General features: G+C 34.7%; 1 protein-coding gene across 1 annotated transcript in view; it reads left to right on the forward strand.

The window, feature by feature from the left end:
• Nucleotides 1–16,168, forward strand: part of NUP37 (nucleoporin 37) — a 42,955-nt gene that overhangs the window by 15,450 nt on the left and 11,337 nt on the right. Inside the window, exon 5 of the mRNA XM_007165787.1 lies at nucleotides 202–296. Coding sequence (XP_007165849.1) covers nucleotides 202–296 — 95 coding nt within the window. The remainder of the gene's footprint in view (nucleotides 1–201; nucleotides 297–16,168) is intronic.

Genomic DNA, 16,168 nt, shown 5'->3' on the forward strand with positions numbered 1-16,168 from the left:
GTGTGTTGAATGATCAGCTTCTTTCCAAGATAAACCTTCTAGAAAGGTGGGTGTATAAATCATGTTTTAAAAATAGCAGATTGCTTAAGAAATATTTATAGAAAAGAGAAGCATGCAGTGAAAGCAATGAAGTAAAAATATTAGGTAGGAATATTGTAGGTTATTTTCCTGTGTTCTTACTAACTTTTCCCCTTATGTCAGGTTTTAGAGGGCCATTCAGATTTCATTAATGGTTTGGTATTTGATCCCAAAGAAGGCCAAGAAATTGCAAGTGTGAGTGATGATCATACCTGCAGGTATGTTGCTTATATAAGTTACAGCCAAATTTTTGAATTTTCATCTTATTTTAATGAGAATTACATTTTAAAAATTAGAGAAAATGTAAACTTCTATATATATTCCACAAAATGTTATAAAAGAAGCATACTTTACTTAAAATGTAAGTATGACACCAACATAAGTTTCAAAACCAGTGAGTTGAGTTCTTATCCCATTTAATGGAAACTTCCCTTGCTGATTCATGGGTGCCTCTCTGCCTCTTATTTTAGATTTGCACATTTATGAAATCTAAATACATATTAGGTCAAACAGTGGACACAATCAATAGGATAATAAAAGGCATTTGCCATATTGTGAAGTTATTTCATAGATCCTATCTGATAAGTTAGTGTTTAATAATGAACTGAGAATCTCATTTGCTAGAGCAAGACTCGCGGGAAATTTAGTGTTTTGACAAATTCGAAAGTCTCTGTATAAAGTTTTTCTGTAGATACAATACATTACAATATCACATTCTTCCACCTCACCCCCTAGTTTGGAACAGATGAGGTGGCTATAATGTTTTAATAGTGCCTAAAGCTGGAGAATATCACAAGTAAAGAACGAGATGAAGAGCAAGAGTAGGAGGTGGAAATAAGCTGAAGAGTCAGGAGTGAAGCAGTCATTAGACGAGTGCCCGTTGCTTCATTTGCTTTGACAGTACTGTGAGCAAAAAGAACCACCAAAAAAAACAAAAACAGAAACGCTGCTCTGCTATTTTGCATAGCTTTAATGTTTGATAAAGGTATGACAAAATCATTAGTATTAGTAAATACTTGTATACATGTAAAACTACTAAATATGTGTCCTTTCACATTGGAAGTAAAGCCACCAGCTTCTTCTTAAATTTTAATCTTCTCAATAGCTTGTCTTTTTAAAGTTATAGAGTCATAGGCCATTATTTTTTATAAAATTTTCATGTCAAGGACATGAAAGATTTACATGACATTAAGATTGTAGGGTCCCAAGTGTTAAAAAAAACTAAGTTTGTATAGAGACGGAAAAGTAAGTGGGGCCATTTTTAATGTAAAACTTAAATTAGATCACTAGAAAGAAATAATGACGTTTTAATTCTCTAACACACGGAGCATCCTAGTCACAAGCATTTGGAATAATGAAACCTGAGAAGGGGGAAAATGAGTGTCTTTACAAGCCAAGGAATAGCCTCTGAATAGTGAACAACAGCCAGAGAGACCTGGGATTACATTCAGAGATCTGTGATTTTTTTCTTGTAGGAGACTTTGGGATTTTCATAGAATAGTAAAATTGTCCTAAAATATAGGGGACTGACAGAGGGTGGCCAGCTTTTTGTCAAGTGAGAAGAATTTTTTAAAGTTCTGCTGCCTTCTATTATTACCATTATTTTATTTAAAAAAGAACATTATTACTCTAAAAAGGAGAAGAAACTTAACTTCAAAGTAAGTCCTTTAATTTAAATAAATTTAACTTTTTGAAATTTACTATGTTGCTCCTAATTGTCTTACTTTGCTAGGCTGTGGTTGATGGTGTTACTGTTCAGTGAATACTTATTCTCCCTTCCCCGCTCCTGTGGAAGGAGCTTTTCCCACTTCGTTGGGCTTAGCCATGTGACTTGTTTAAGCCAGTGTAATGTTAGCAGGTGTGACTCAAGCAGACACTTTAAATGTTTTACATGGTTTGTCCTGACCAACTGTCCTTTGTCTTCTCCTATAATATAAGCATGTCCTAGATAGCTACTGGCCCCAGAATGCAAAGCACATTAAGCAGATATGGAACCATCTGGCATTATGAAATAGAACTTCCCACAGACCCATGAGCAAGAAATGTATGCTTATTTTTCTAAGTCTCTGAGATTTTGGAGGTTGGTAACATCATTGTAGCAATAGCTGGAGAGCTAAATTTAGAATTTATCAGCTTAATTTGCCAACCAGAAGGGCATTTCTGATTGGCTTTTAAAGTCAAATTTCTTGGGCTGAAAGCTAAACAATATAGATAAGATTTTTAACAGAAACAGAAGATATAAGTAAATCAAGTTTAAGGAAGAGTAGTAACATACACTCTCAAAGTAACAAAGGAAAGAAGGAATTCTGAGGGGACAAACTACAACAGAAAAATGTTTCAGTACAACTGTCTTCATTAACTCAAAGTACAGAATTGCCAAGTTACGAATAAAGACACCAGCCAAATGGCAGCTGTGCAATTTGGGCAGATGAAATAGCCATTTACATCCCAGAAATCATTCCTGTCACTGTACTAAAGTAATGCCTACCATAGTCTGGGTCTCTATGTTGTTTGTAAAGATACCTTAGTGATATCCTTGTCCAATCATACTCAAAGCCTATGTCATCTTGGGAGGAGTATTATATGCTGGTGATACCATGCTTTAAAATGACATGCTAAATAGAATAACTAGACTGAAGTTCAGTAAAGAAGTAGAGGATTTTAACAACATTTTAAACCAACTAGACATATACAAAACACTCCACACACTCCCAACATCAGCAGAATACACATTCTTCTCAAGTGTACCTGGAACACTCTTTAGAATAAACCATATGTTAGTCCTCAAAATAAATCTACGTAATTTTTTTAAAGATTGAAATCATACAAAGTATCTTCTTTGATCACAGTGGAATGAACTAGAAATCATTAACAGAAGGAAAATAGAACATCTACAGATACATGGAAATTAAATAACACACTGTCATTAATTAGCCAGTGGGTCAAGAAGGAAATCACAAGGGAAATTAGAAAATACCTTGAGATGAGTGAAAATGAAAACACAACATACAGAATTTATGGGATGCAGTACAAGCAGTGCTCAGAGGGAAATTTATAGCTGTGAGCACCTACATTAAAAAGAAGAAAGAGCTCAAATCAGTAACCTAAATTGACACCTTAAGAAGCTAGAAAAAAAGAATAAAGACACCCAAAGCTAGCAGAAGTAAGGAAATAATAAAGATTAGAGCAGAGATGAACAACATAGGGAATGGAAAACAATAGAATCAATGACACCAAAAGATGTTTCTTTGAAAAGATATAACAAAATTAACATATATAGCTAAAACATATTATAGCTAAAATTAATTAGCTAGACAGACGAAGAGAAAACACTACAAATGGTAAAATCAGAAAAAGTGGGGACATTACTACCAACCTTACAGAAATGAAAAGGATTATAAGAGAATACTATGAATAGTTATACACCAACAAATTAGATAACCTAGGTGACATGGACAAATTCCTGGAAACATGAAACTGCCAAAACTCAAGGAAAAAATAGAAAATCTGAATAAACTTATAGCAAATAAAGAAATTGAATCAGTAATCAAAAATTTCCCAACAAAGAAAGGCCAGGACAGGATTCTTCACTGGTAAATTCTACCAGACATTTAAAGAAGAGTTAACCACCAGTCTCTCAAATGCTTTCAGAAAGTAGAATAGGAAGAAACACTTTCTAACTCATTCTGTAAGGCCAGCATTATCCTGATACCAAAACCAGACAAAGACATCCCCCAAAAAGAAAATTGCACACCAATATTCTTTATAAATACAGATGCAGAATCCTCAACAACATCCAGCTAAAACTAGAAAACTCTGAGAAGAAAACCAGCAAATCTTTATGACCTTGGATTTGGCAATGGTTTCTTAAATATGACACCAAAAACACATTTATTAAAAATTAATAAATAAATTGGACTTCATCAAAATTTAAAACTCTTGGACACCAGAGGACCCTATCAAGAGAGTGAAAAGACATCCCACTAAATGGGAGAAAATATTTGCAAATTATATATCTGATAAGGGTCTTATACAAGATATGCAAGGAACTCTTATAATTCAACAATAAAGAGACAAACAACCTAATCAAAAAATGGGCAAAGGACATGAGTAGACAATTGTCTAGAGAAGATATACAAGTAGCCAACAAGCACGTGAAAAGATGTTGAATGTCATTAGGGAAATGCAAATCAAAAACAAAGTGAAATACCACTAATACTCACTAAAATAACTGTAAACAAAAAGTCAGAAAAAAAACAAGTGTTGAAGAATGTGAAGAAACTGAAACCCTCATAGTTTTCTGGCAGGAATGTAAAATGGTGCAGCCGGCATGGAATAGAGTTTGGCAGTTCCTCAAAAAGTTAAACATGTGACCCAGCATTTCCAATCCTAGGTATATATCCAAAAGAATTAAAAACAGGTGTTCATTCAGACAAAAACTTGTAAAGGAATATTCCTAGCAGCACTATTTACAGTAGCCAAAAGGTGGAAGCAACCCAGATATGCATCAGTAAATGAAAGGACAAACAAAATGTGGTGTATCCATACACTGAAATAGTATTCAGCTATAAAAAAAGAATGAAATACAGATACATGCTACACCATGGGTGAAACTTGAAAACGCTATGCTAAGTAAAAGAAGCCAGACATAAAATAGTCTGTGATTCCATTATATAAAATCTCCAGAAGAAGCAAATCCATAGAAACAAAACAGATGGTGGTTGCCAGGAAGTTGGAGGACAAGAACTTAGGAGTGACTGCTTAATGGGTACAGTGTTTCCTTTTGGAATAATGAAAATGTTCTAGAACTAAATAGTGGTGGTGGTTGCAGAACACTGTGAATGTGCCAAGTGTCCCTGTACACTTTAAAATGATTAAAATGGGGAGTAAAATAAGTGAATAAAAATTTTCAAATACTAAGCTTTATTATGTAGTCCTACAATATGGAGCAGTGCTACAGTATGGATTCTTAAACATTTTGTACTATAAAGAGCAGAAGAAAGGTTTCTCTGACTGTGCCAACTCAAAAAACATTATTTTAAATACATTGTTGATCTGTGCATATTTTCTGATGTTTGACTCTGGCATTTTCAAGGAGACACAGTATTATAATCAGCTGAGAGATTTGTGGCCTTAGGGACACCATTTCAAAACAATCTGTCCCCTGAGCAGGTTCATAAAGCTTATGTGTTTTGTTGAAAATTTCCAAATTCTGAATCAGAATGAAGATAGTCTCACTTGTACTAGTGTGTCAGTCTATCCATTAAAAAGTTATCACTTGTTTATCTCTTGATATAGAGAATAAATGTATAGAGAATAAATTAATATAGAGACTAGTTCATTCAGTCAGTAAATATCAAGTGTCTACTATGTGCCAGGTACTGTGCTGGGTACTTGGTGATCACTGATACATTTTTAAACCTGTGAATAATCATTTCAGAACCATTTTAATCTTCTCTAAGACTGACAAAAGTATTTTATTTTCTATAAATGAATTACAGTATTAATAAGTAAATATTACTAAATATTTTATGGAATGCCTTACTGCATACTAACCAACACTAAGTGCCTTACCTATGTAAATTTGTTTAATTTTTACAGCAACTCCAAGATAGGTTCAATTTTTACCCTCATTTTACAAGATGGGAAGGCAGGGCATAGAGAGGCTAATAATTTGTGGAAAGAGACATAACTATTAAAGAGAGGAACTCAGATATCAAGCAGTGTGGCTCTAGTACCTGCACTCTTAATTCACTCACTCTTCTGCCTGAGTGGCTTTTTTTTTTTTTTTTGGCTGTGTTGTCTTCCTTGCTGCACAGAGGCTTTCTCCAATTGCAGCGAACGGGGGCTACTCTTCATTGCGGTGCGTGGGCTTCTCATTGCAGTGGCTTCTCTTGTGGCAGAGCATGGGCTCTAAGTGTGCGGGCTTCAGTGGTTGCAGAGCACGCTGGCTCAGCAGTTGTGGCTTGCAGGCTCCAGAGCACAGGCTCAGTAGTTGTGACGAACGGGCTTAGTTGCTCCCCAGCATGTGGGATCTTCCCGGATCAGGGCTCAAACCCGTGTCCCCTGCATTGGTAGGCAGATTCTTAACCACTGCACCAGCAGGGAAGCCCCTGAGTGGCAATTTTCAAATTCATCCTGAGAAGATGGTATTTGTATCTAATAATATTTTAGATGTTTATTACTTCTCTGCATTCTCTAATATGACTTCATTTTTATCTAAGATTCCATCTAGTTTTAGTATTCTATAATCTCTGCAAGTTTATAAGAAAATTGAGTTCTCATTTAACTCAGTGGTTCTTTATCAGTCCCAAAACCCCCTTCTTAAACAAACATTTTCTAATGTCTACTATATAATCTTAAATGAAACTCATGGAAAATATAACCTATCAAAATATATAATTGTAAAAAATATTATTTTAATTGTACTACATTTCTGTTAAATGCTAATAATAATATTTTAAATAAAATAGTATTTTAACTATATTACACATTTCTATAAAAAACAGATTGTTATAGGATAACAGCGCAGTGTATATGCTCAGATACGACTGCATAAGAAGAAATAGTGAAGTGTAGTCTGTCACTCTTTACAAGGAATAAATTTGAGTATCAGAAAAATAAGATAACAGGAAAATGTAAGGCAGAGAGACAAAGCTGCCAAGTTACACAGTTCCAGGGATATGGCTTGCAGAGTACGATGTAAATAGTGCCATCTGGAGTTTTGCAATGTCATAGCCTTGGGCAAAACTAGTTATTAGAATAAAAACTCAAGTCAGTAGTAATTTTTAAAATTTTACAATGGGAAGTGAAAGAGTATGGAAATAATGCTAATCAAAATAGAAATAACATGACAAGACAAATTATAGGATATCACGTTGAAAAAATAAGGAAGGATAACATTCTTGCAAATCAGCCAGTTTTTACATGGATAGTATCAAAATAATTCACTGTTATGTCAGGGGATGGAGTACTAACAAAATTGCAAAAAACATATCTCCTATCTTGAAATGGCCCCACCTTTTGAGGTATTTCTAAATTTTACTGTGATATTCAAAAGTCATCTAGAATGTCTAGCATCCCTGGTTACCTTTCACTAAACGCTTGTAGCACCCCAATCATTAGGATAACCAAAAATGTCCCCTAGGTGTTAGAATCCCCCCCCTGCTGAGAATCGCTGATTTAGATAATAAGTGACCAGGCCCTATTCTAAGTGTTTTATATGAATTAATTCATTTAATCCTCAAAAACCTTATTTGGTAGATTCTCTTATTCAAGAAGTTTTAGTCTTTTTATATTATTGAAAAAGCAGGTGTTCACATTACCTGTATGTTCTGATCAAAATCAAACATTATGTCGGGTTTAATAAAATTGATAGAATTATACTTAGTGTCATGTCTACAGATGTATTATCTTCTGTTTGTGAAGAATTTATAATTTTTTAAAAGATACCTTTGCTAAAACGTTCTAGTACCAGTTCCTGAAATGAAGATGTCATGTTCCTTCTTCATATGTCATTAGCCCAGTTTTCATATGAGGAACAAGAGTAAGGAGAAATGGAGTTTTGTAGAGGATGAGGAAAATTATCCTAGAGTAGACTGCTCTGGCCTTTTCACTAATAAGTTATTTTGCAAGGCCAGCCATGCTTTATTACCTTAGAGTCATCTCAGCACAAGAAGAGAGCCCTTGTGTTAGGTATTCAGTGAGTAAGTGGGTGAAGGAATGAATAAAATTCTGTATCTGTCACCACATCTTTATTAAAAAGATGCCATTACCAAAGCATCTGACAGGAGATGTGTTTAAGAAAAGAAATTCCCAAGTAAATCATAGGATTGCTAGGCATTCGGCCTCATGTGCTACACCATTTCTTTCTTCTTTTTTTTTTTTTTTAAATTTATTTATTTATTTTTGGCTGTGTTGGGTCTTCGTTGCTGTGTGCGGGCTTTCTCTAGCTGCGGCGAGGCGAAGCTACACTTCGTTGCGGTGCACCAGCTTCTCATTGCAGTGGCTTCTCTTACTGCACAGCACGGGCTCTAGGCGCGTGAGCTTCAGTAGTTGTGGCACACGGGCTCAGTAGTTGTGGCGCACGGGCTTAGTTGCTCTGCGGCATGTGGGATCTTCCCCAACCAGGATTTGAACCTGTGTCCCCTGCATTGGCAGGCAGATTCTTAACCACTGCGCCACCAGGGAAGTCCCTACACCATTTCTTTTATGGTCCCTCATCAAGTCCACCATATACAGGTATGCCATATATACACATATATATATGCACAGGAAAATACAAATACTAGTACTTCAAATTATGACCCAGCATTATCCAAAGAAGGTTAAAATTATTACAGTATTTGAGAGGTAAATAAGTGCATATTTAGAAAAATTTATTATCCCCTACTTCCAAAAGAAGGTAAAATGGTGTTTAAGTATTTAATGGGTTAAGCTTATTATTTTAAAAACTCACTAATACAGAACATCTCATTCCCAGTCAGTGCCAAATAACAGATGTTCTTGTATATTAAAAACAGTACTGTTCTGTAAGAACAAGTCAGACCAACAAGTATTTATTAAACACGTTTAGTATAGCCAACATTTAGTACTTTGGGGGATACAGAAGAAATAGAAGACCCAGTACTCACTGTAACTACAAAGGATGTCAGAACTAAATCCATTTCCTCCTCCTCCTCCTCCTCCTCCCTAATAATCTTTTAAAATATTAGATAAAATTTATGGTGAAGGAAAATTGGCTTTTAGAAACCAAGGAATTCTTAGTTTAAGACTAAAATAATAGAGGCATGTAATGTACCATTCACTTTGTCTGTGAAACTTGGGATATTAGTAGTTGCCATGTTCTAGCTGTCATCATTTTTAACAAGAATGGGAGAAAGGGTGGGAAATAAAAAATGATCTTTCTTTTTTTAGAAATATAACCAAATTACTGGATAAGGGAATACTAAATTACATACGATATTCACTCAGTAGTGTCATTTTTTTTAAATTATTACAAGAGAAAAAGAATGTTTATCAGATATCTTATATGTATCCCATGGTAGCTGAGTTCTTTCCATATCACTTCTGCTCATGTATATTTGAGTCTTCAAGATCCATAGTTAAGGCGGACTGTTCTCCCCCAACCCCACCCCAGTTGAGATCACAAAGTAAGTGATCTTTTTAAAAATAGTCCCTGGTGGCGCAGTGGTTAAGAATCCACCTGCCAATGCGGGAGACACAGGTTCGATCCCTGGTCCAGGAAGAATCCCACATGCTGCGGATTAACTAAGCCCGTGCACCACAACTACTGAACCCACGTGCCTAGAGCCTGTGCTCTGCAACAAGAGAAGCCACTGCAATGAGAAGTCCGTGCACTGCAACGAAGAGTAGCCCCCACTTGCCACAACTAGAGAAAGCCTGCGCACAGCAATGAAGACCCAATGCAGACAAAAAATAAATTTAAAAAAAATTTTTTTTTAATAAATAAAAATAGTCCTTGTGTGGGAAACAGAGAAAGAAAGGGACTGAGAGCCTTCTGAAGGTAAGCCAATGAAGCATTCTTTGGGAGATCAGTCTCCATTTAGGAGCAGTTAAACTATGCCTGAATAATTACAGGTACAAAGTAAAATCAGAAGAATCTGTATTATTCATTATAATGTTATGGTTAAATAATTCCAGAAAAAAAGTTTTCTGCTTGTCTTCTAAAATTCCCTCTAGTTTTTTATAGCATTTTGAATCAAGATCAATCATTGCATAGTTCTAATAAGAGATTTAACAGTGAAATAAGAGACAATTTGTGTTGAGTTTACCTCTAGTGAATGAAACATAAGGATTCAATGTCTTTATAAGAAACATCCAAAAATTCTAGTAAAACCTTTTGATCACATTTGCAGATCTTCTTTAATTCAAGGCAATGAAATAGGGTGTTAATGAAAGATTATAATAGAGTAAAAGTTATAAAATGATGAAAGAATTTTCTGAAATTTTATATGATCGTGAACTGGTAATACCACTGTCTAGTATTTAACTCTCTGTTCTCTCATGTGCTCTCGTAGATGAAATATAAAACCAGTACTTCAAAGTGTATTACCATATCATTGATCGCAGTAACTTTAAGCTTGCTTTATGTAGCCATTGTGTGGTTGTAATAAGTGAATTGTATAAATGAGAATCATATCCATGAACATTTTTCAGGTTTATTTTGAAAGTCCATTTATGTAACTGTTAAAGAGTACCTTCCCTCCTTTATAGCATATAGTCAAATTTCAGTTGCCAAGTATATCAAAATTTTTCTTGGAAATAATGAAAGGCTAGTATTTCCTGGGTAGTATTACTGGTGTTTGTGTTAAGGTTTATGCTAGTTAAAGGAAAAGTCCTTTTATTCTGAATTCCTTGAAGATGAAATAACTAAATACGATCTGTTTTGAAAACTACCATATGGTATTTCTTTGCAGTTGAGAGTTTAATACTGAGGTTTTTTTTTTTTAATCTTTATTGGAATATAATTGCTTTACAATGGTGTGTTAGTTTCTGCTGTATAACAAAGTGAATCAGCTATACATAAACATATATCCCCATATCTCCTCCCTCTTGCGTCTTCCTCCCACCCTCCCTATCCCACCCCTCTACATGGACACAAAGCACCGAACTGATCTCCCTGTGCTATGCGGCTGCTTCCCACTAGCTATCTATTTTACATTTGGTAGTATATATATGTCCATGCCACTCTCTCACTTTGTCCCACCTTAGCCTTCTCCCTCCCCGTGTTTGAGGTTTATTTTTAAATATGACAAAATATCTCACAATTCCTATCCTTCAAAAATCTGTTTGTCTACGTAAGTTGAATAAGATGTCAGTTCTCCTCTGGGGTGGCCTCAGGTAGTGTCTCACCTCTGTGATGATAAATTGGTAGTTTCTGCTGCATTTGTTTATAGTTTTAAGGAAAAATGAAGGAACAGCATGTAAGCTTGTAAGATTTTTTTTAACCCCTCCAAGCCTTCATGAAGATGTACAATAGTAGATTGGTTTTTGAACGGTATAGTTGGTTTATTAGTGTTATATTTGAAACAGGCCACTTCCTGTGCCCTTCAAAACACACACAGTCTTTGATTATTGACTCTATTTTTGACTCATAATTTTTAATTATTGAAGGATAAAATAGTAAGCATAAGCAATTGTTTTTCATCCTTATAATTCTTCTTACTCTCATCAGTAAAATTTCTAATAATCCACTTCATTTATTATTACTACTACTTGCTTAGTAGTATGAAGTATTTTTTAAAAAAGCAGAATTAGTCTAATCTTATTTCTGAATATATTTGAAATACATATACTGAAAGTACCCTTTGCAAAATTCTTATTTTATGCTGTCATGCCATTTTGTCACCTCCACTGTTAAAGCTTTTGCCTAGCTATCAAAGTTTTCTATAGTCTAAGCCACAAGCTGACAGTTTATTTACCACTGTAACCTACCATATCCCTATCAAGATTTGTCTACCTAATCCCTCAATTTGTGCATTCAATTATATGGTTCCCTACCTCTGAACTCCTTTTGCACTTAAAACCAAATATTTAGCAGTAAATAATTTTGTAATTTGTTTCATCTTTCTTCCTATTTGTGTGTTCACTTACTTAGGAAATATACCATGTTTTCCCCTCTTTTGAATTATCCATAGCATGATGAGTTACTTAGTGATCAATTACTAGGAAATGGGGGGGCGGGGGGAATCTTCATTTTGCTATCACAAACTCAGTGAAAAACATGTTTCTTGTCTAAGAATGTTGGAGGTCCCTTTCCTATCCCCAGTAACATTGTAAAGTGCCTTCTTATCTTTATAAATACATCTAGGTATTACTTTTGTTCTTGCTTTCATATTTAATTAATCAATACAGTGATTCATGTGATCCAGTCATATCTTTTAGAAAGATTGTGGTTTGTATTTTTTGCTTTACCAGTTAAAGAGGGCCAAATGGATACAGATGTTGTCATTTAATGTCATCCATCCCTTCTTTTGTCTGTGTTGTCATAAACATTTGGTAGCAGAAATTTCCTTCTACAATGAACTCCTTAACAGACAATGAGCTGCCAATTAAAAATGAAGAACAAACAAATGAACTAGTATTACCCAGGAAATTTCCTTTTGAATTTTCAGAGGGAACATCTCCCTCTACTAATTGTGAATGCAAAAGACCCTTGAGAATATGTAGGCTATCCCATATATGCCAACACCCAATTTATGAGACCTTTTCATTAATTAAATGGGACAATTACATTTAAATACCATGTGGTTAAGAATACTTAATGTTCTGTTGAAAAGCACTCAACCTGAAATAAGGCAATAATTTTAACAATAAACTACCAAAAGTAAGGTAAATGTAATTCATAATCTTAGATGTGGATATCTCTTCACCCCTACATTTTACAACTAAATCTGAGAGTTCTACTTAAGACCACAGAGTTGGGAGGGGTGGAGGCGTCTGTTACACTTGGATTCAAATTGTATCAAAACTCACTTTATTTATGTCAGCAGATTAACTTTACCTTAAAAGCTTTAGTTTTGAAATTTCCCTTGCAAACATTTAAATAGGTATACATATATGTTTTATATAGCTCCTGAGTTTTGGTCAAAGTAGTTTAATTTGATGTTATATTTTTATACTTTTTATAAAGGGTCTGTTATGTTTCCATGTGTTTGATTATGTGTGTTAAGGTTATAAACCCTTACAGCTTTTCTCTTTCTGTGATATACCATTTTCCTGAAAAGTATGCTTCTGTGGCTATAATTAACTTTTAGGTAATTTTATTTATTATAAACAAATATACTAGCAACAAATTTGGAAATATGAAAATGTGAATTTATGATTTTTTTTCCTATTACAGTAGAAACTCTCTTATCTGACATGGTCCAAACCAGTAGCTCCTTAGATTAACGAAAAAGTCAGCAAACTCAGGAAATCATTTTAAAGGAATGTCTACCTACCTTATTTTAATATATAATGTATCTATGAAAATTTGCCAATTTGCCAGTCTTTTGATATTAGACCTAGGCTTGTTGTTTTTCTTAAGTTATGAGTCCATTGATTTGCATTAGACCTCTTTTTTGCCTGAACCACACCTAGTGTCTACAATGAAAACATTTGCTAAGCAGTCGTAATTCAAATATATCTAGATTTTTATTTTACTTGTTTTTGTAACTATCATGCATACCTAATTTAAGAGCTTTTTTTTTTCATTTAGAAACTTACCTTTATTTGGCTGCCATCAACTTAGTTCCATTGAAACAGCTCTTTCACATTCATATTGTCAGCTTATATAATATTAATTATGTAATTACACTAATAAGCATGGGTTTACATCACTTACAAACAGCAGTTCACTAAGCAAAAAACCCATATTCCTTCAAGGTAAGCCTACAACAAATACACACGTGAGCTATTAGAAAGTAACCTTCTTGTTCTTGACAGTTCTGCTGAGAGAAAAAGGAGTCTGTCAGAAGGAGGTCAATTAAGGGAGTCTTTACTATACATTGTGTTCACTACATTTTAAAACTGATGGAAATTTTTTCATACACAGATACATGAAAATAACTAAAATGCAAGAAAAAAGGGGGATGATTTGAGAAATCAGCCTTACAAATAAGCCCAGCTGAAAAGTTGTGCCTTTTGCCATTAAGACAAATGATGCTTTTAAGATTGTTTTGTCAGAAAATTTGTCAAAGAAAGTTTAGACTTTTTCAGTTGGTGATTAAAAAGAAATATGGAAAAAAGAAAAAAAGATAAATGAGGTACAGCCAGTCTGGAAACCTATTTCACAATACCTGCTAATGTTGAACATATCTGTAAGCTATGATCCAGCAATTTCACGCCTAGCAGGTACCCAGCAGGTGGAGGGAGAGGGTGGGGAGATGTGGGCGTGTGTCTGTGTAAGGGGGAGGGAATGGTGTGTGGGTGTCTATATTCACTAAAAGACATGTACAGGAAGGATTATAGCAGGATTATTGGTAATGACCATAAATTAGAAACAACCTAAATGTCTGTCAACAGTAGAATGAGTAAATACATGGCAGTGTACTTAATTAATGGACTACTATGTACAGCAATGAGAATGAACAAAATACAACATGCAACAGTGTTGGTAAATCTCACAAGATTTAATGATGAGTGAAAGATGCTGGGACTTCCCTGGTGGGGCAGTGGTTAAGAATCCACCTGCCAATGCAGGAGGCACGGGTTCAGTCCCTGGTCCGGGAAGATCCCACATGCCGTGGAGCAACTAAGCCAGTGCGCCACAACTGCTGAGCCCACGTGCCACAACTACTGAAGCCCACGCACCTAGAGCCCATGCTCTGCAACAAGAGAAGCCACCACAATGAGAAGCCCGCGCACCGCAACAAAGAGTAGCCCCCACTCGCCACAACTAGAGAAAGCCCGCATGCAGCAACGAAGGCCCAACAAAGCCAAAAATAAATTTAAAAAAATTTTTTTTAATATATTAAAAAAGAAAGATGCCAGACCAAGCAAATACATTCTGTAGTATTTTCCATAGGATTCCATCTTTATGATGTTCCTAACCAGCATATGTAAGCTATGGTGTTAGACGTCAGGATGGTGGGTACTTTTTGTGAGAAGGGAAGGAAATAGGACTGGAAGGAAGCACAGATGACTTCTGGAGTTCTGGAAATACTATCTTAATTGGGGTGCTTTCTTCAAGTGTGTTCTCTTTGAGCTGTATGCTTCAGATTTGTGTATTTTTATTATATATGGTATACTGCAAAAAATGTATCAAAAAAAGAGGAATGTGACTTCATCTGATGGAACTAATATTAACTAGATGAGACATGCAGTAAAGACACAGGAAAATAAGTTGAGCTCCACAAAAGGATTTAAGAAGAGCTTAATTATGGAATCTATCAAAAAGGGAAATAAGACTTAACAACTTAAAGTGTACCATCTGTAGCTAATTTAGTTATAATAACTCATTTCAGCCCAATTTGTTGTATTTTGCATATTTAGTACTTGGATCATGCAACTGCTGAGAATTATATAATAAGCATATAATTATAAGCTGTAAATCATTTTATCCTAGTCCTGGAAAGTCATTTGGATTACCCTTCTCATTTTTAAATCAGTTTTTGTTGGTGGTTTGTTTTTGGGTTTTATTTCCCCCAAAAAGTATGTCAGGTTCTGTTCAGGTTAAGTACTGTTTAAAAATTAGACTAAAATTTGGTTCATTGGACAGGAATATACTTCATTAATGGACCTGTTTTATAGAATATCTTTATCCATGTTTTTTTTAATCTCTTTGGTTTCCTTCATTTGAAAAGGAAAAAACCATGAAAATATTCTGTGTATTTATTCACTATAATAGCAAACAAAAATCAAATACATATTAGAATAAGATCAAAAGAATGGAGCCTTTAAACCATTCTCTCATGGGATTCACTGAATATGCAAGACAAATTTCTGCTGTTTCAATGGTGGTAAAATATGTGCTAGCCCAGCACTTTATTACGTAAAAGGCAATAGAGAAGAAAGAAATATTCGGTTGCCATAACTAATAATCTTATTTATTGTGGGAAGTGAAATACAATTGAATAAATCCATGGTAAATGTGATTCCCCTCTTCAATTAAATTGTAATTGTCTCCCTGTATAGTAAATACAGATAAAAGTATTGATTTGGCAAGAGAAAAGTGTATGCTGCTAAATTATTTAATGAAGTAGATAATCATTTTTAAAAACATTTTTGTTAGTTTATATGTAACGAGGATATTTCAAGATTGGAGATCCTGTAATTTCTATAAAAAGGAAAAAATTTTTTAAATGATGTGGTTTGGCACAGAATAGTAGTGGCATTGTTCAATAAATATGTCTTCTTTCTTTGAAATAAAAGTTTGCCTCAACTTTAAAAACACATTCTCTAAGTTTCTTGAAATTGTTTTATGGTCCCTAATGAGATATGAACTATAAAACCTAGAAGAAAAAGTCCAGGGCATTCTAATGAATGCATTCGGTTCTTAAGGACCAGACGGTGTGGGCACTTTGCCAGCCACCCATCACCTTCTGTCTCCTGCCATGCTAACTCTGTGCCACACTCTGTACCAGTG

This window comes from Balaenoptera acutorostrata, chromosome 11 (assembly GCF_949987535.1).
Source record: "Balaenoptera acutorostrata chromosome 11, mBalAcu1.1, whole genome shotgun sequence".
NCBI classification, from domain to species: Eukaryota; Metazoa; Chordata; class Mammalia; order Artiodactyla; family Balaenopteridae; genus Balaenoptera; species Balaenoptera acutorostrata.